Source organism: Leptodactylus fuscus, chromosome 3 (assembly GCF_031893055.1).
Source record: "Leptodactylus fuscus isolate aLepFus1 chromosome 3, aLepFus1.hap2, whole genome shotgun sequence".
NCBI classification, from domain to species: Eukaryota; Metazoa; Chordata; class Amphibia; order Anura; family Leptodactylidae; genus Leptodactylus; species Leptodactylus fuscus.
Genome location: NC_134267.1, coordinates 105,812,176 through 105,833,641, shown reverse-complemented (window position 1 = coordinate 105,833,641; position 21,466 = coordinate 105,812,176). Strand labels below are relative to the sequence as shown.

The following is a 21,466-nucleotide window of genomic DNA, read 5'->3' as shown; positions in this document are numbered from 1 at the left end:
TGTATTGCAAAGAATAATTATTCTGTTGCCCAAAACATAAAATCAGAAACTAGATGTTTTAATTAATTTTCTAGTCCATACTCGGTGATTGATGGCCTATCCTTAGGAAAGGTCATCAGTATTAGATCTGTGGGGGTCTGACACCTGAGACCCCCACAGGTCATCAGAACCGAGGCAGTGGTGAGTGTAGGTACTGCAGTGCTGCACCATAGACTTCAAACAGTTTGTATGGCTCTTCCATGCTGCCTCGGTACTGGTGATATCATAAGGGTAGACCATCAGTCTTAGAAACTGGAGAACTCTTTAAAGTAAGGATTACATGTAAGAGATGTATTAATTAAAATGGCTAATGAGAAATGAATAAACTGCCAGCACTAACCCCAAGGTGTTGATATCAAAACAGAAGAGGCAATCCTACAGCTACTTACATCGATAACTCTTTCAGCAGTGCTCAGCGCCTCAACAGATGTCTCGTTGGCATCGTCAACCAAGGATAAAATTTTCTCATAGACGTTGGAGGCATCAATAGCCTTCTGGACCAGTCCATTGGTATCAACACTTTTTAAGTCACTGTAATTGGGAAAATGTACACTGAAAGGATTAGAGCAGAGAAGTATATAGTATATTACAGATATTCTGGATGTCTACATCAGTCTTAAAATGGAAGGTCACATGCCTTTGGTTTCTGGTTTTAATTATGGAAAAAATAAGGGCTCGTTCACACAGAGTAAACGTGGCGCGCAATGCGCCGCGTGTACGGGACGTTTGCACCGCAATGTTGACGGTACATGTTTGCGGTCGCGTTAACGCGGCGCTAACGTGACCGCAAACATGCACCGTCAAAATCGCGGTGCAAACGTCCCGTACACGCGGCGCATTGCGCGCCACGTTTACTCCGTGTGAACAAGCCCTAACACTACATGCTGTCTAAATGTCAGAAAGATGATAGAGGAAACCTTTTGTTTTCATTTCAACATTGAAGTGAATGAAGACAGATACAAGCAGAAAGTCTTTCATATGTATGTGTCCATTGTTCTGATCCTCTGACAGAAGAGAAAATAGCCAGCCAGTACAGTGTAAACCTAACGTAACTCCTCATCTTATTAAGTATTGGCCATTGAATAAGATTCTTCTCCGTGTTTAACTACAGACATTCATAGTATATTAAGCATGTTTAAAAGGGATGTCCACTTCTGAAAGAAATACTTCTTCTGGAAAGATCATCTTGCTAAGAATGGGTGATCCTGATCGGAGAGATCTTCTTTATATATGTACTATAACATTAGGATAATATATGTTGACTCAGAAACTACTTTGCAGATTACAATAGAGATACAGTATCATTGCCGGAGCTTCTCTCTTTTTCACACATGAGCATAAGCAATCCTGTAGGTTAAAGAGGATCTATCACCAAGTGCATACCTGAGATGCCATCCATAATTTGGTTCTTGTTGTTGTATCCCTAATTAATTTGATATTTTTATAATCCATCCACCCATTCAAAATATATTGCCCTAGAAGATTATATGTAAACTAGCTCTTATTCCCCATGTGTGCAGGATCCTTTTGATTTCCAATAGAAAATAAAGGGTTACTGTGCACTTAGGGAATAAGAGTGAATATACATGTAATATTTTAGGGGCCATATATTTTGAATGGGTGGATGGATTTCAAAAATAAGAACGCCAAATTGATCAGCGACACAATGATAACTAACTTATATATGGCATTTAGTATATTTTATATGGTGACAAATCTTATTTAACCCCTTCCCGCCGATGGCATTTTTTGATTTTCGTTTTTCGTTTTTGATTCCCCTCCTTCTAAACCCCACAACTTTTTTATTTCTCCGCTCCCAGAGTCATATGAGGTCTTAATTTTTGCGGGACAATTTTTTCTTCATGATGCCACCATTAATTATTCTATATAATGTACTGGGAAGCAGGAAAAAAATTCAGAATGGGGTGGATTTGAAGAAAAAATGCATTTCTGCGACTTTCTTACGGGCTTTGGTTTTACGGCGTTCACTGTGCAGCCAAAATGACATGTCCCCTGTATTCTGTGTTTCGGTACGGTTCCAGGGATACCAAATTTATATGGTTTTATTTACATTTTGACCCCTAAAAAAAATTCCAAAACGGTGTTAAAAATTTTTTTTTCTAAAAGTCGCCATATTCCGACGGCCGTAACTTTTTTATACATAGGTGTACGGGGATGCATAGGGCGTCTTTTTTTGCGGGGCCGGGTGTACTTTTTAGTTCTACTATTTTCGGGAAATGTTATTGCTTTGATCACTTTTTATTCAAATTTTTATCAGAATTAAAACAGTGAAAAAACGGCGGTTTGGCACTTTTGACTATTTTTCCTGCTACGGCGTTTACCGAACAGGAAAAATATTTTTATAGATTTGTAGAGCGGGCGATTTCGGACGCGGGGATACCTAACATGTATATGTTTCACAGTTTTTAACTACTTTTATATGTGTTCTAGGGAAAGGGGGGTGATTTGAACTTTTAATACTTTTTATATTTTTTTATATTTTTTTTTACTTTTTTTTTTATTTTTTTTTTGCATTTATTAGACCCCCTAGGGGTGTTGAACCCCAGGGGGTCTGATCACTAATGCAATGCATTACAATGCTAATGCATTGCAATGCATTGCAAAAAAATCATCATCTCTTTTGCAGGCTGTATACACCAGCCTGCAAAAGAGAGAATTTGCAGACTGGCTGGGAGCCCTTAACAAGGCTCCCGGCTGTCATGGCAACGGGGGGTCGGCCCTGGAGCATGCTCCAGGAGCCGGCGATCCCTGCCAAAATGGCGGCGCCCATGCGCCGCCAGGAAGATGGCGCCTCCGGCGCCTTTGACAGCAGCGCCGGAGGGGTTAATGCCTCCGATCGGTCCGGGGACCGATCGGAGGCATTAGAGCCGGTTGTCTACTGCTTAAAGCAGTAGACACCCGGCGGCTATGACGGCCGCCCGGCTCCCGGGCGGTCGCCATAGTTACAGACCCGACACGCGCCGTACTATTACGGCGCATGTCGGGAAGGGGTTAAGGCCGCATGTAGCAAAATAGAGCTTATAAATGCAGAAAGAAATGGAGCAAAAACACAGCAAAAAACTCTATCCCAAAAACACTTGCATTTTTCACTAATGTGTTTAGCATTTTTCCTTTTCTGCATATAGATCTATTGGAAAAATGTAGTGTTATGGCAGGTAAAATTGACCTTCTGCCCTTTTCAACATGCTGCATTTTCTACAATACGAGGAAGAAATTTAGTAAAAGCTCATTCACTTTGCTGGTACTGTAAAATACAGTAACAAATTGCCCTCAGCCTAAATGTGATTTTTTTAAATGTAGATTGTGAGCCCCATATAGGAATCACAATGTACATTTTTTTTCCTATGAGTATGTCTTTGTAGAATGGGAGGAAATCCACGCAAACACAGGGTGAATATACAAACTCCTTGCAGATGTTGTTCCTGGTGGGATTTGAACCCAGGACTCCAGTACTGCAGTGATAACCACTAAGCCACTGTGTTGCCCCGGCCTAAATGTGATTTGTGGCAATACCAGCGCTTACTAGTTAGTAGAGGTCCAGTCTCTTGAATCACCAACTAGTAAGGCTGGGTTCACATGGGGGTTTTTTGGACCAGATTTTGAGGTGGAGGCTGCCTCAGAATCCGGTCAAAAAAATGGCTAACTGCGACTGGATGCTGGTGCAGTGCATACAGTGCACTGGAATCCAGTTGTGGTATTCCGCTCCAGATTAGGCCCAAATGTATGGGCCTAGTTGGGAGGGAGTGTTGTGCTGCGGATGTCTGCAGCTGAATCAGCCACAGAATCTGCCTCAAGAAAGGGCATGTTGCTTCTTTTTTCTACAGGTGGAAAAAGGAACCCATTGAATTCAATGGGAGGCGGTTTTTTGAGCTGGATTGTGACATAGCTTCTGTGTCAAAATCCTGGTCAAAAAGCCCCGTGTGAACCTGGCCTAAATCTTCTTTGGGCTTTTTATTGTACAGAGCCACTCCTATTCTAGCAATTAAATACAACATCTATAGATCTTGTAACTCATAGGGATTTGCTTACTTGTACTCTAAGATCACTTACATGGCCAGATCATCTGCTTGTTTCTGAAGATGTCGGGTATGGTTTATAGCCCTCTGCACTAGTTCTTCAGCATTGCCAGTCAGATTAACTATTTTTTCTTGCAGACCATTATTAGCTCCATCTATTTCAGCATGATGACCAGACATATTCTGTGTAAAAATGATAGGAAGTGAGAAACAATATTCCAAAAATAAGAAAGGTAATACATTCTCATATAAATTGTACAAGTAATGTAAAAATTAATCTCTAACAGTCTCCCATTCCTAAATCCAATTTACTCCCTCAGTCAGACAGGGAGTATTATATTACATATGGAACTTTTCTATGTAAGATGCAATATGGCATCTAGTACTGCCTGGTACTGCTGCCAATGCAAGTAGCTCCCCCCGACTTTATCATGAAAATCTCCATCAGTTTTAAATCATTTGAGTTTATTCTGAGTATGATATTTTCAGCAAAAACTACGTTAAAGTGGTGGGTGCCCCAACCGATCACAAAACAGCTTTAGGTGGGGACTTGCTTAGGTCCTTATTGTCCAGTGTAGCTGTTGTGTATATTCACTTGTGCTATGTGTGTACTATTATATATTTTATGATATGTGTTGTATCTAATATGTCAATGACCTATGGCACTGTATGATATAACACTGTCACTTTAATTGTGTTCTGCTGCTGAGTTGTTCTGTCTATCTTGGCCTGTTTCTCAAGAAACTAGATAGCATCCATTGGCTGTGCAGTTGGCGGTGTCCCTTTGGAAATGCATGATGTACAGTCTTTACGGAATATGGCCTCATGTATGGGCAACGGACATATAGTGCACAGTAACTGAAAGCCATCAGTTACTGTCCGTTTGTGTCCGTTATAATAGGTGTCCGTTTTTTTTTAAACGGACACCTTCTGAGCAGACACCAATGGTAGTGTGAACCCTACTTTACTGTGGTGTATCTATGGTGTGCCTCACAATTGGTGTCCGTGAGTCTTGTGCACAAACCCCTATGAGAACGAAGCAGTCACTGAGTGTGCCACAAGACCATTGTTTGACTGCTGATGTTGAATCTGCCTGCTTTTTGCTGCAAGGCTACTGACATTATCCTCTGTTGTGCTGAACATCATCTACCCCAGGAAACATTGATAACAATGTGCCTATGTCAGTAGAGTGTATTTCTTCACCACAACACTAGTATACTAGAAGCAAGGATCTGACTGGCTGACATTGGGTAGGTTTTAACTAGGACACAATTATATTCAATAAGTACAGCTTAGCTACATTGTCTAATGGGGACTCCATTTTGCTATTTTGAATGGAAATCCTCCTTTAGCCTCTACTGTTCAAGGTGCTGCAGTATCATCCCATGCCTTACACTAAAACTCAATCTATTCGTATTAACTGCTTGAGTAGACTTATGTTACCAGGCTTTTAATGTATAGAGTGTTGACTTCCATTATAGCAAGGATTGGATGCATTACGAACCACTTCAATAATACTCTATTCTACAAACGATGACAATATAAGAATGGAATTTGTATAGTTTACAGATGTATTATAGAAGTAGTATTTTATTGTTTCTTCTATGTAAAATGCAAGGAAAGAGATTACAGCAGATAGAGATTTGCAGGGTGAATATTAATTGCAAAGTAAGATTTGGATCTTGTTACTGAACTCTTTACTTTTCACTTACAGTATCATGACAGTAAAAAGGCATTATCTTCATTTGCAGAACAGATAGAGACTTCCATTTATAGCACAATTACTACATTTTCCTCATGCCTATACATAGCATTTTTAGCTCATGCAGTGAAATTACTATACCTTGATCAAATCCGTAATATCTACAACGATCTCATGAGTGTCATTCAATGTCTTCCTGGCCTCAGAAATAGCGTCACTTGCAGATGTTCCTGCTTCATTCAAGTTAGCTATCTGGGACTAATAAAACAGAAACTTTCAATATAAAAGTAGGAAAGATATTATAGTATAACTGCTAATGGTTTATTTTCAACGTAAGTAAAAATAGCAAGCATTGACATGAAGCAATTCTCAGTAAGTCCAGACTATAAATGCATTGTACAAGTTAGGCAATCATAATCATGTAAATGTATTCACATTAATATGGAAATGATTTAGTTAAGGAAATGTGGCCTTATGTCATCTACCAAAGTAAATATATTTAAGCATTGGGTGCTGAAATCCTCCTATATCATATCTAGTAACCCCACAAGCTGTTTCAGATAGGAATCTCATTTATTTAGGTTGCCTTTTTTCACCTATACCAACTGTTTAATTTACATGACTGCATGTTGTGCATCGAGTTTCATATGGCTCTGAGTGGCACGGGATACATATGCCACCATGCAATGGCCTGCCAATGTTTCTAAGGGCCACATGTAGCATCCAATGGGACATAGAATCAAACCAAATAGGTTAGTGTTTAGATCACTGAGCCTGAGATGTAGGGTGGCTGCTCCTTATTCCTCATAAAGAAATAGCCATGCGTCTATAAACACACTCCATTAAAGTAAGGGGAAGACATGTAAACAGGTGAATCTATGGTTAACCCTGCAACACTTTTAGATGCTTCATGCCAGTAGTTTGCAACCTAAGACTCTAGTGTGGGAAATTGTAGTTTCCCCACAGGTTGGAGACCACTATACAATGCACAGCTCTAGTCAATATTGTTCTTATGTTAACTATAGTTTCAGCATTACTCAGTGCTTACTCTCTAAAGGAAATAGAAGAGGTCTTACATCATGCATTTGTAGTTTCCCTCTGTTTTCCTCGTTTTTATCTGTTGCGTTCATTACTTGTGTTCTCGCTTCCTTTAAGGCCTCTTGAAGGTCAATGAGCTTTTTATTGTGTTCAGCAATAGGCTCCAGCACAATAGGAAACAGAGATAGTGTATTGTTTTGTGTCTGCAGCCAGTCCTCCTGGACCTCTGTTAACACTGTAACATCAAGATGGTGGTGATCACTCATATACATGTAAATCTTAAAACAAGCAATATGCTACTCTGGACAAATAGCATCCATGGATCTGAAATCTAACATGTCATTATAGAAGAATTAGAGAAGACATTGCTCCATGAAGACATGAGAAGATGCTTATTTAAGTAAGTATATTGGTTTTTAGGTAGTGAGTACCAGAAGGAATGGTAAAAAAAAAACATGAAATAACTCACAGAAATATGCATTTTGTGTCTCGTCCAAAACTAGCTTCCTTTGCAAATCAAAGTTTAGTAGCCCAAGTTTCTCAAGCATTTGTTGTGCTTCCTTTGTTGTCTTTACACGGTCAGAGGGACTGACCTCTCCTTGTAAGGATTTGAAATGTTGTAACTTTACAAGTGTTTCTGTAGATAAAATGTACCTCATTAACAATGTTAAAAATGACAGTTCTTATCTCCATAGTTATAGAATACATGTAGTTTGATCTTATCATCAGAGCGCCAACACTTTGGTTGAATAAGGTTGAGGCTAGGTTCACACCTGTGCCTGCTCTCCTTTTGAAGACTCTGTACCTGAATCCATTGGAAAAATGACGAGAGAAAAGCGCAGCAAGAACCTGCAGTCTATGGGGTCTATGGAGTCTGCGTGTTTTCTAAGATAACCGCTTTTTTATGTGAATTAGGTTTCCATTCAAGGGGTCCCCAAGCAGACCCTCGAATGGAAACCTGGGCCCATAAGTGAGCCAAGCCTTAGATGTGGGTATGTATTCTCAGAAAAAGGAGGCATGATTTAAATGTACCATGATGTGCCAAAAATGTGCTACAATCATGTAAAAAGGTTCTGGCTCAAAGAAAGTGAACTAAGGGAGCCCTCACGCGTAATACATTGAAAACAATAGGGAAAAAAAGCCTCCAATTGATTTGAATGGGGAGCGCACGTATGCCGGCTCCCATTCAAGTCAATGGGACCTGCTTTTTACGCGCTCATTCTGAACATGTTTTTACGATCAGAATGAGCGCACCGTAACTCCGTGTTAAGGCTCCCTAAAAGTAGAACACCAGATTTACTATCCAACATCAGCCACTATGATAAATCTGGTGTATTTTGAGACTGCCTTCCTAAGTTTGCATGGTCGAACCATTAGTAAAACTGGTCCACTGTGTACAGAATGGACTCTCCTTAAAAAATCTCGGTTGGAATATGGCTATGGAAAGACTATAAAGTGAATAGTTTTTTTTTTAAAGATGAATATAAGCTAAGAGTCACTTCACACTAGCATTTGGGAACTCCATCGCCCATTCCACTTAAAATAGACGGAGAGAAAAGCAACTGTCTGGAAACCCAGTAGACCCCATTATAGTCTTCTTTTTTAAATAGGTTGTTACCTGCTGGAATAACCCCATTAGGTAAGAGGCCCTATTTACTTAAAGATCCCCGCTGCAGAAGCACAGTAGGTCCTAGAGAGTTAGAACCCAGTCTAAAATCTTAGGAAGTGCTTGAGTTGTCTAAGATATCTCTATACAAGCAATGAAAGGGGAACATTGGTCTTAACAATGTAATGTTTCTGTTTTTTTCTGTAGAAAGATAGAGATTTGCATTAGTATGGAACACATTTATTATGTTTCTCAGACAGTAAAATGAGGCACTTCTTACAGCAGTCAAGACATACAAAGGAGCTTTCAGCCTTAATCACAAATCAACAGCTGCTGCTATAAGTCTGTAACACTTGCTAATGAACAGTGAAGCAGAAAGGGTTGGTCTATTGTGCTAGTGACGCTATCTGCATCATTTATCTGGTGAACAGGAAAAAAGCATGAAAGTTATTAATGCAGGGAGCTCCACTTAAAAAAAATAAAATAAAAATAGAGAATCAGCCTTTCTTGACTTCTGTAAGAGATAGCAAATATGGTAGCTGCCTATAGTACAGGTCAGTTTGTCGCTGGGTGGAAGGGACTCCTAGCAGCAAAGTTAACTGTATTAGGCTGAGTTCACACTTAGTTTTTTGGTCAGGATTTTGAGTAGGAATTTGCCTCAAAATCCTACCAAAAAGACGGCTAGCATTGAAATCCACTATGGAAAATCTGGTGTATTTTGAGATTGCCTTCCTAAGTTTGCATGGTCGAACTATTTGTAAAACTGTTCCACTGTGTACAGAATGTATGTAATGAAATCAATGGGAGCCAGTCAGTTCTCCGGAACAAACGACACCCAGAAAAAAGAAGCGATATGCTTATTCTTCAGGCGGATTCGCCTCGCGAATCCACCTGAAGACACTCCCACCTCCTGACTAGGTCCTTTCATTGGGCCTAATCCAGAGCGGAGTGTGTGACTGGATACCAATGCACTGCACCAGTATCAAGTCACAGCTACCAATTTTTTGGTTTTAAAGCTGAGGAAACTGTATCTGCTGAATGAGTGGGTAGGTGTGGTACTGTTTAAAAAAAAAAATTGCAATGTTTTTCTAGTCCTGGGCAATCCCTTTAACAATCAGATTTAATATAAAAGTAAGTTATAAAATATCTCTTGTCACCTATTGAAAGCAATTAGCAAAAATGTATGTGTCACTAGAGAAAGCCCAATGAAGCACCCAATGGTGCTATTGGGGTGCAGATCTTTAAAAGTCAGGGCACATAGGAGGTGCGTGAAGTCACAGGTACAGAGCAGATGGTTTATCTGTATAGTTGTTCAAGTTTTTTTTAAAAAGTTCTATGTTGAGAAAACCTTTTAACTAAGGTAGTATATTGATAAATGCATGGTGGTAAATGCATCTAAAGCACAGTATATGAATAGTTTCTTCCAATTGGACTTGTTTTTGTATGCGTCGTGGAGGATGGTACCCTACAGACAACCGTCTGCAGCAAGGATACGCAAGAATAAAAAGTCAGATAAAAACAAAGAAGTGAAATGTGTAAACTCAAAGAAGAAGATTTACAAATGCAATTCCAATACTTAGGCATCATTTTTGGAACTGTTCATGGAGAGACTTCAGTTAGTATTACTGGGAGTACTCAGATGGGCACATAAAAGCAGGTAAAGTAATGACATAAAAATATTAGGGTACTGTAATATGTATAGGACATTTCATTAGCACAGCTTATAGTCTCCTAAGGCTATGTTCACATCTCTTTCACAATTTTTGATTTCCTATTCTGTTATAGAAACAAAAGAAGAGAAATCCAGCCTGGGACAAATAATGGGTTGTGGCAAGTATCCATTATGAGGTCCCTCATTTTGCCATATGAAAAAATCCTGCATGCAGAACTTTTTGATCCTTGATTTTTGATGGTGAATACATGTGAACACTGCCTTACAGAGTCAGTTTCTTGAAAATCCTTTTATTTTTATTGTGTTCCATTTTTCTAACCTTTCCCATTATTTCAGTAGCAATAGCTCCAGGGTTGCCTACCCTTCTGTGCTTGGTAGAGGTTTGCTAAATGTTATAAGTATCATTTTCTGAAAAAGTGCATCTCCAATTGGGGATACAGTAAAACATGTAATGGAAAAAACTGTAACTGAACAACAAATCCTGTGCTGTTTACCTTGGATGCCATCTTCTATATCACTAATTTGTTCTGCAGTCAACTTTGCGCGGCCCAGCGTTTCCATGGTTTCCTTGTGTATCTGCAGGCCTTTTATCTCTGCAAGATTTCCCTGCACATAGCCAATGTCAATAAAAGTTCACATTATTATATTCTGTATGGATGGAAACTGCTTGACATTGTGTTGTCAGTGCAGCACATTCCATGCACAGCTGGGAGCATACTGCACATACATGATAAGTTACCAAGCAAAGCATTCTAAACATGTTTATAAGAATTCAATACGAAAAAAGCGGAAATAAGTCATATATCACATAATATTCGCACGGCTATATTACATAAAAAAATAATGAATTTGGTCGAAATTTACTATTCTTGTCAGATATATGCAAACAAAGCAGCAAAGTTATTCCTTTCCATCATGGAACAATGTCTGGAAAACTGCACTTTTAGGTCGGGGCCCCACATGGTGTAAATGCCGTGATTCGCTGCGGAAACGCCAGGGAAAAAATTTGGGCGTTTTACAGTTAGAGCAAAATGGATGGGATTCTAACAAATCCCATGCCCACATTGCAGTAAAAAACGCTGTGTGGACATGCCGCAATTTCCAAAAACGTCATGGTTTTGGAAATCACAGCATGTCAATTATACCTACATAAATGTCGGTGGTTTCAGCAATATAAGCATACAACAAATGATTTTCTATTAAAAATAAAGAAATAAATGGCAGTAAACATGTACTGAAGACCATACTGAACTAGATGTTGTTACTTTGCCGTAACATCCTCTAGTAGGTTACTACATAGGTTACACTGTAGGTTTCTAATTCTCAGCCTAATTTCTTTGTCCAATAATAAAATTTTAAGGTGTTATCTCACAAAAAACATGTTTCAGATGTTTACAGGATAGGTTATAAATGTATGATCTCTATGGACCCCACTGACTACTAGAATGTGGGTCCTGAGCCCTGATCTGATGGCGTTTGAATGGAGCGGTGGTCATGCATACATATTGCCCCTTCATTCAAAGTGTATAGAACTGGCAGACAAAGATTGAATGGAATAATTGCATGCATGTATGACCAATTCTCAATTCAAGCTCCTTTGGGACAGGGGTTTGGGACCCTTTTGATCATTAGGGGATTAAGTGTTGGGGCCCCAGTACTTATATAGTCATTTCCTATTCTTTGGATCGGTGATAAATGGATTTCATGCAATATCCCTTTAAAATTGTGAAAGCCTCAGTATCGGCCACAGAGTAAAATTTGTATTTATTGAGCACTTTGCCCTTATGTGTGGCATATATCAATCATATATCAATCATGACTTTTAGCTGAGATGAAGAAAACATACTATAGGAAATGTCAATGACATAAAATGTTCCTTCTCAATGTCCTCACTACCAGCACTATAAGAAATGTTCTCACAATACCAATATTGCATGCACATCAAACACACACACACAATAAGCACATGCTATCTTTCCAATGCTAAATACTAACCTTGTCTGCAAGACTATTGACTTCTCCCTGAATAATATCTCCTTCGGTTTCAACATTATCAATCTGAAGATTTTCAAACACAGATTGATTTTTCTTCTGTACCAGTTTCTCCTTCGAATAATAAAACATCAGGATAACCATAAATAATATTAGTATAAGAGCATTGTGATATCACCCTGTGCTTAAAGGGAGTCTGTTCTAAACATAATGACAGCGCCTTGTACAGCTGATTCTCCAGTTTCCAAATATGTCTATGTTATTTTGCTGTGTAGCTCCATTTTCATGTAATTGACTCACAAATGAGAGGAAAAGTGCTTTGCTTTGTAATCTATAGCTGAGATTGAAGCAAGGGTGTAATTACCGGGGGAGCAGCATATTTTTTAATTTTTTATAGGCTATTACAAGCAGGTAACAAGCCCTATTTACTTACCAATCCCGGCTCCTGCTCAGCCAGCAATGTTTCCCCTTCTGTGGAGGCGGCTGTGAGCAGGAGCCGGGATTGGTAAGCAAGGCTGTGGGCCCGCATACCACCCACACACTATCATTATACTAGGGGGTCCCCCCCCCCCCCCCCCGAGTATAATGATCGGAGGCCCAGGGGAGGTGAAGGAATATAAAAAATGCTGTTACTTTCCTCTCCTGGTTCTGGAAGGCTTCAGACCTCATTGTGCGACATCCCAGACGTCACGCGGGCCGAGGCTTACGTCCTTATGCATCAAAAGTTCGTCATGTGCCCCGCCATTCCTAGTTACATCACTGGACTGAATCCTAAGAAAAGTCCCTAAAGCACTTTTCTCCTTATTTGCATGTGAATAAAATAGAACCCAATATGTATGTTAATTGCCAAAGCTGAAACAGAGGCATTTGGGATACTGAAGAATCACCTCTAAGTATTATTAGGTTTATAGCTAGAGCTGGGTAAACCTCACAAGAGTCATTTTGCTGAATATTCATGAGGTTCAGCCCTCTGTTTTTTTTTGTACAGAATTTTTTTGGCTTGAACCATAAGTGCTTTTATTAAACTCTTCTCAGACCCCAGGTCATAATATGTGGAGGCCCAGGGAAGGTGAGTAAAATAATAAAGATTTAGACACCTTGCGTCACTTTTCCTGGGCATCCTTGTGATGTCATTTTGGACATTATCTTTTAGTTAGAAGTGTCCCCCAACATGAAACTGATCACTGGGTGTTCAATTGCTTGGTGTCACAGTGATCATTTGCAATCTGGGCTATCATTATCGTATAGAGATATGGGGGGGCCCCATATAGTGAGATAAACTGTCTGTTGCCTGTGTCCACAGGGGCAAATAGATGAAAGTCATGTAGAAGAGACTCAATCCACAAGTAGCCATAAAAACCACATTTTAGTTTGGATCTGCCTTGTTATAGTACTAGAATTCTATTTAAAAAGAAAATCTCATCCTATACCTTAAGCTGAAGGACAGAGGAATTTATGTTGCCAAGGAGTTTGTTAACTGCGACTCCAGTGGATATGCTCAATATCGTTGACCTAGTTTTATTAAGAAGCAGGTCGCTGAGGCGAAGGTCATCAATCAGGTCCCAGATACATTTATCACAATCTACAAAGGCAGGAGAACAGTTTATAATCCATTATGTTTTTGACAACATTTTCTGCAGTATAACATTTTTTATTTTCCACCTTCAAGCAAATTTCATTTATCTTTCTATCTACAGCCTATACATTTTACTTGTTCAAAACCTTAGATGCCTCAACTGGACTCAACTGACCATGGCTCTAGTGTGGTATTAACATCTAAGGATGTCATAGACATGGGTCCCATGTTCACAATTCCTTTAATTTAGCAGACTATGCTGCCATGTTATTTGAGTGCATTTCATGAAGAAGAAGCTGTCATGGGGATACCGTAACTCTATTCTAGCCTTTGTGCCAGTAATCCCCCTGAAAAAACACTATTGAATCTTACCCCAACCCGAAATGGCTGATAGATTCAACTAAAAAGCAAACGGAGATGAGACATAGTCTATGTTCTAGCATATAATTAAGGTAAACCTTAAAATCATCCTAATCCCAATATATTTATTTGTACACATTTCCTAAAATGAACTCTAATAGAGTAATCTGTACAAATTTCCTTTCCTCAAATATAATACACATCTTATGATTGTAAGCCTAATATATAGAGATGAGCAAGTAGTACTCGATCAAGTAGGTATTCGATCGAATACTACGGTATTCGAAATACTCGTACTCGATCGAGTACCACTCGCTGTTCGAATGTAAAAGTTCGATGTAGAACCAGCATTGATTGGCTGAATGCTATACAGTCGGCCAATCAATGCTGGTTCTTCTCCTACCTTTAGAAGTCTTCTCTGTGCAGCTTCCCCGCGGCGTCTTCCGGCTCTTCATTCACTCTGCCAGGCATCAGGCCTGGGCAGAGTCGACTGCGCATGTCCGCTTGTAGTGTGGGCATGCGCAGTCGGCTCTGCCCAGGCCCGATTCCTGGCAGAGTGAATTCAGAGCCGGAAGACACCGCGGGGACGCTGTAAGAAGAAGACTACTCGGAGGATCCAGCCCGACCCTCACTCGTGGACTTGGTAAGTATAATTTGATCGAACGTTGTCTACCCCTGAAACGAGCATTTTCCCCCCATAGACTATAATAGGGTACGATATTCGATTCGAGTAGTTGAATATTGAGGGGCTACTCGAAACGAATACCGAACCTCGAACATTTTACTGTTCGCTCATCTCTACTAATATACATTTCCAAACCCTAACTCTAACCCTGATACCCATTTCCTAAACTTAAAATTACTATGCATTTCCCAACCCCAAGCTTTTTCACATTTCCAAACTCTAAGGCTACATTCAGACAACCGAGGTGCAAAACGGCCATCAATATAACAGTCAGGTGAATAGCCCCCATTTACTGACATTGAATTTAAAGAGTTTTCCAGGACTAAGAAAATTTGACCAAAGAAGGAATTGCTTGTTATATGAATGACTAAACATAACCGAGCACCTTTATGTGTGTTTGGACTATTTCTACCATTCCTCATATTTTCATGTGTTTTTATCAGAAAATGTGTTTTTTATAAAAATGTTGGTTTTTTTTAACGCATGCAGTTTTCCCTGAATGAAGGTAATGATAAAGCATTCACATCTTTTGCACATGTTGCTCATCTCCTTCACTTTCCCTATGCATCTACCATGGTGTCAGCCCATAGTTGTCCATAAAAACACTCGGATGACTCTCAGAAGAGTACCTACCGATGGAGACAGGGGAGAGCCTAGAACTGTTAAAAATAAAAATGTGCTTGTCTACCTTGTTGCTTCTGCTGCCGCTAATCCCAATGAGTAAAGAGAATCCTTCAGTGCTGCGATAATGATCATGGCTCCTTCTATGTAAGGGGATAATACAAGATTGTTTCTTATTGGTATTCAGTTTAAACTTACTGAATGAGCAGTCAGATCCACTTGGGGATTCAGGATCTTCTAGCAGACACTCTCCCGTTCTGTTGTTACATGGACCACCACCACAGTTGCATTCTATCACCCGAAAAAAGTGTTAATTTCATAAACAATAAGCAAATCATTATTTTTAGGATTATAACAATACAGTATATGTAAGACAGAACTGCACATGTCAAAGTAAGTTCACATCTGTATTGTGTGAGCCCATTATCCTGTTCTGTCATTCAGACCAAAGAATGGACTAAACAGTAAGATGGATCCATCCAATGACAAACAGCAACAGATCACTAGGGAAAACTATAGTAATGATTATAATAGGGCTCTGCTGGACATCTACTATGTCCTCTGTCATTTTGGTGAACAAAAAAGTCTGAGATTTTAGATGGACTCTGCGACAGAGGCTTAGATGTGAACATAGACTTAACTGCTGTATTGCACCTTAAAATGCTTGCGTGGTCAGCAGTAAATCTCATTGAATATGGACTTTCAGGAGACAAAGTACATTTTCTCCTAACCAATTACTTCTTGGTACCTAAAAATACATAGCATGATGTACCATCTTGTGGTAATGTGTAATTCATCCAGTTTTGAGGAGAGAATGATTTATTATGCTACTTCTAATGTCCATTTTGAACAACCCTAGAGGTGTTACAGGATAATTCTGGGCCACTTATGTAAAAACGGTAATGGGGCCCTCAACCATATATAGAACTGCTGTCTTCTTAAATAGCAAAGGGAACTGAGCCCCGTAAGATACCTGAGCCCAGGTGTATAAGCAAATCCAGCACCCCTTATACTCCTGCCCTCAGCTACTTCTTCTTAATGGGTCTGGCACTGAGGAATGATATTTTACCATACATTAAAAGTCTTTCAGACCAAGTAATTGGTCTTATGGAGATACCAAAGTAATAAACACAGGCTAGTACACTATTAAGAAAGGTATGTGAGCAGAGCTCCTATACACAGTAGATTAGAAAACTGTACGTTATACAGTTTTCTATATTATTAACAGACCAAAAAAATAATAAAAAGTCGAAAGGACATTTTTGTGTATTACAAATTTATGCTGAGAAACATTGTGATACATTTCTTTCTAATGTTTGCTGCTGATATCTGTTTACAGGGTAATTTCTCATTTTTGTTAAAGACTCATAAGTGACATATTATTATGAAAGCACATACTCTGACAGCCTGATGGGCCATAATTCCAGTGTCCAGACTTGCATCTATCACATTTGAGACCTCCTGTGCCGGGTCTACATCTGCACTGTTGAGTTACAGGGTCACAGTTGTTATCCAAGGAAGCGGCACCGCACTTACACTTCTGACAGCCCAAACAACTGTCATAACTATGATACCCAATCTAGGAAATAACAGAACAGAGAAACTTGAGTAGGGCTACGAGTGATGTGATCCAGTGCAAATTATTTATTGAAAAAAAGAATATACTGCTACTAACATACAGATGTGTCAACCCTTTGATTAATGGCTCTAATTTCACATGAAACTAATAGAATACAATGGGAGAGATTTATGAAGACTACTATTATCAATGCTAGACTTCGTATCAGCCTTTGGTCATTCAGTGAGAACTTCAACAATTCTTTCCTGATCATGAGATGAACACAGAGCTGCTAGACTGATGGAGATTGTGAGCACTATATGGGACAGTGACTGTCAATGTCTGTAAAGCGCTGCGGAATATGATGGCGCTATACATGTAAGCATAATACATAATAATGTTGCATGTCAATGTATCAGAACTGTGTTTTGCAGCAAGCCATGCACCTGAGTGTCTGTCACAAGACCAGGTCAGAATCCTATTCACTGGAAGTCATTGAAGAAGGAGATTGTGAGCATTAATACATAAATTATCTAGGAAAATATTTTGTAAGCAATGGAGAAAGAGACCTCCTTGGTAGAAATGAGAACCTTGCTCTGGTTCTACCTTTTGGAAGGAAGCTCTATATAGATTATAGCCTGCTTTTTATGAAATTGTATGATACAATCTGAGAATATACAGTCCTATGAAAAAGTTTGGGCACCCCTATTAATCTTAATCATTTTTAGTTCTAAATATTTTGGTGTTTGTAACAGCCATTTCAGTTTGATATATCTAATAACTGATGGACACAGTAATATTTCAGGATTGAAATGAGGTTTGTTGTACTAACAGAAAATGTGCAATATGCATTAAACCTAAATTTGACCAATGCAAAAGTATGGGCACCTCAACAGAAAAGTGACATAAATATTTAGTAGATCCTCCTTTTGCAAAGATAACAGCCTCTAGTCGCTTCCTGTAGCTTTTAATCAGTTCCTGGATCCTGGATGAAGGTATTTTGGACCATTCCTCTTTACAAAACAATTCAAGTTCAGTTAAGTCTGATGGTCGCCGAGCATGGACAGACCGCTCTCAAATGATCTGAAAACAAAGATTGTTCAACATAGTTGTTCAGGGGAAGGATACAAAAAGTTGTCTCAGAGATTTAACCTGTCAGTTTCCACTGTGAGGAACATAGTAAGGAAATGGAAGACCACAGGGACAGTTCTTGTTAAGCCCAGAAGTGGCAGGCCAAGAAAAATATCAGAAAGGCAGAGAAGAAGAATGGTGAGAAGAGTCAAGGACAATCCACAGACCACCTCCAAAGAGCTGCAGCATCATCTTGCTGCAGATGGTGTCACTGTGCATCAGTCAACAATACAGCGCACTTTGCACAAGGAGAAGCTGTATGGGAGAGTGATGAGAAAGAAGCCGTTTCTGCAAGCACGCCACAAACAGAGTCGCCTGAGGTATGCAATAGCACATTTGGACAAGCCAGCTTCATTTTGGAAGAAGGTCCTGTGGACTGATTGAGTTGTTTGGTCATACAAAAAGACGTTATGCATGGCGTCCAAAAAAAACTGCATTCCAAGAAAAACACTTGCTACCCACTGTAAAATTTGGTGGAGGTTCCATCATGCTTTGGGGCTGTGTGGCCAATGCCGACACCGGGAATCTTGTTAAAGTTGAGGGTCGCATGGATTCCACTCAGTATCGGCAGATTCTTGAGAATAATGTTCAAGAATCAGTGACGAAGTTGAAGTTACACCGGGGATGGATATTTCAGCAAGACAATGATCCAAAACACCGCTCCAAATCGACTCAGGCATTCATGCAGAGGAACAATTACAATGTTCTGCAATGGCCATCCCAGTCCCAAGACCTGAATATCATTGAACATCTGTGGGATGATTTGAAGCTGTCCATGCTCGGCGACCATCAAACTTAACTGAACTTGAATTGTTTTGTAAAGAGGAATGGTCCAAAATACCTTCATCCAGGATCCAGGAACTGATTAAAAGCTACAGGAAGCGACTAGAGGCTGTTATCTTTGCAAAAGGAGGATCTACTAAATATTAATGTCACTTTTCTGTTGAGGTGCCCATACTTTTGCACCGCTCAAATTTTGGTTTAATGCATATTGCACATATTCTGTTAGTACAATAAACCTCATTTCAATCCTGAAATATTACTGTGTCCATCAGTTATTAGATATATCAAACTCAAATAGCTGTTGCAAACACCAAAATATTTAGAACTAAAAATGATTAAGATTAATAGGGGTGCCCAAACTTTTTCATAGGACTGTAGCCAAACCAGAATAACTCATCTAAAGGGTTGAGGGGATCTCTGCAGACAGCTGTTTTAAGACGATTGTCTATTATCAAAGCTAGGTGCTGGCTGGCTGGATGAGTGGCAAAGATGTGGGTCCGAAGGGGTACGAAGGAGATTTAGGTCATTAAGGAGATGCCCTTGTGAAGTGTAAAGAGGCTTATTAAACCAGGCTTGCCCTACTAAGAATTCTGAGTAAAGAATAGGCAAATAGACCTCCTTGGTCTAATAAGTACCTGTATACCTCTTTAATGAGACTTATTACCCCTTCTGACCCACATCTTTGACAGCTCACACAGCGAGTCAGTATCCTGCCTTGCACTGATCAGAGCTGTCTGTGGATGGGTCCAGGGTCGGACTGGCCCACCGGGGAATCGGTGAATCCTCCGGTGGGCCCCGACCCCCGACTGTTAATTCCTCATTTAGCCACTGCAGATGCTTTGTTCAGGGGCCTGAATGCACACAGGGGCCCCCATTAGATGATTCAGAAGCTGTACATGGTGCCCTCCCGATATATAGGGTAACTATATATATATATATATATATATATATATATCCCTCACTTATCTGCTGTAGTGATCGCTGCTTTCTTCCCTGTCCATGCTGCCTGAACTTCTCCCCTCCCCCTTCCCCCTCATAAACTATTGCCTCATCTCTCACATCAGAGCGTGTGGGGAAGACAGGGACAGTCTGCTCTGATGCTTTGCTTCTGACAAAGGTGAGTATATTCTTTTGGTAAAATATGTATGTTTAATATGTATATATGTGTGTAATTTGTTTAAAGTATGTGTCTTGTATACTGTGTGAGTATTGTGTGCTTGTATACAGGTATGTGTGAGTATATACAGTATGCTATAATAATGTGTATGGGTGAGTGTATGTATATATGTGAGTATATATAGTATTCATATACATTCATAGAAGTATATACAGTATATATGGTATATGAATGTATATAAATGTATATGTGTGAGTATATATGCTATAATAATGTATATGTGAAAGTATATTTAGTATATGTATAAGGCCTGGTTCACATCTGCGTTTGGTAATCTGTTTGGGGAGTCCGCACGGGGACCCCCCTGAATGGATTATCAAAAGCATTAGCAAGCATTAGCATAGACTATAATGGGGTCCGTGTGGTGTCCGCACTAATCATGTGGACAGGAAAGTAGACCGTGAAGTACTTTTCTGTCCACATGTTCTCTGCAGACACCGCACATAAAGCACACGAATCCCATTACAGTCTATGGGGTCCGTGTGCTTTCACTGCACACCGCTTGCTAATGCATTCAGTAGTCTGTTTGGGTGGGGGGGGGGCTATGCGGACTCCCCGAATGGATTACCAAACGCAGATGTGAACCAGGCCTGAGTGTGTAGGTATATAGTGTGTGCAGTCCCATCCACATATGCAGTAAAATACACACAGCGGACTCACTGCAATTTCTAAAACTGTTGTAGTTTTGGAAATTGCAGCATGTCACTTATATCTACAGAAACACCGGCAGTGTCCCTATAAATATAAAGGAAGCAGAAAGTCCTCAGAGGAAACCTCTGTGGAGTTTCTGTAATAAGCGGTGTGGGAAAAACTGATGCGTTGCCGCCGGGGTTTTTCCTGCAGTGTTTTTTTTACTGTGGGATGCTACATGGGGCCTTTGCTTTAGTGTCCATTCACATGGAGGAAAATGGCGGTGAATTTGGTGCTGAATTTCAGCGCTGAAAAAAAGCCTTCCATTAACTTCAATGCCTTTTTCTGCTAGCAGAAAAAGGAACCCATTGAAATCAATGGGAGGCTTTTTTTTCAGCACTGAAATTCCACACCAAATTCATCGCCATTTTTCTCCATGTATATTGAGATGATCAGGATGAAGCCCAACAGCGAGACTCAGCTAAAAACCCTGTGGAAAGAAAAATAGCAGTGAATCACAGTGTATTTTTTCCACAGTGTTTTTCATTGCGCTTTTGATGCATTTTCCCTGTACTTTCTCCTGATTGCGTAGCTTATTTTTTCCTGCAATTTGTGGATGAGGTAAATTTCATTCACTTTGCTGGTTCTGTAAAACACATTTTTTTTTTCTGTAGCAGCCAAAGACGTTGTGTTTCTGCAGTGTGGGGTTTCAGGTATTTATGGCCTATCCTGAGCATAGGCCATAAAAAAGTTTAAACCTGGACAACCCCTTTAATATGTCTCACATAGTTTAACATCCCCTTTCTGCACAGGATGTTACCCCATCACTGCTCCCACACAATATAATGGCCGCATCCCT

The 21,466-nt window shown here is 39.8% G+C and overlaps 1 protein-coding gene across 1 annotated transcript in view; it reads right to left on the bottom strand.

The window, feature by feature from the left end:
• LAMA4 (laminin subunit alpha 4) overlaps positions 1-21,466 on the bottom strand; it is a 131,029-nt gene that overhangs the window by 25,463 nt on the left and 84,100 nt on the right. Inside the window, exons 7-16 of the mRNA XM_075268127.1 lie at positions 16,727-16,907; positions 15,527-15,619; positions 13,517-13,668; positions 12,090-12,200; positions 10,589-10,700; positions 7,286-7,453; positions 6,855-7,051; positions 5,920-6,036; positions 4,111-4,259; positions 429-570 (exon numbers count right to left, since the gene is read on the bottom strand). Of these exons, the coding sequence (XP_075124228.1) occupies positions 429-570; positions 4,111-4,259; positions 5,920-6,036; positions 6,855-7,051; positions 7,286-7,453; positions 10,589-10,700; positions 12,090-12,200; positions 13,517-13,668; positions 15,527-15,619; positions 16,727-16,907 (1,422 nt within the window). The remainder of the gene's footprint in view (positions 1-428; positions 571-4,110; positions 4,260-5,919; positions 6,037-6,854; positions 7,052-7,285; positions 7,454-10,588; positions 10,701-12,089; positions 12,201-13,516; positions 13,669-15,526; positions 15,620-16,726; positions 16,908-21,466) is intronic.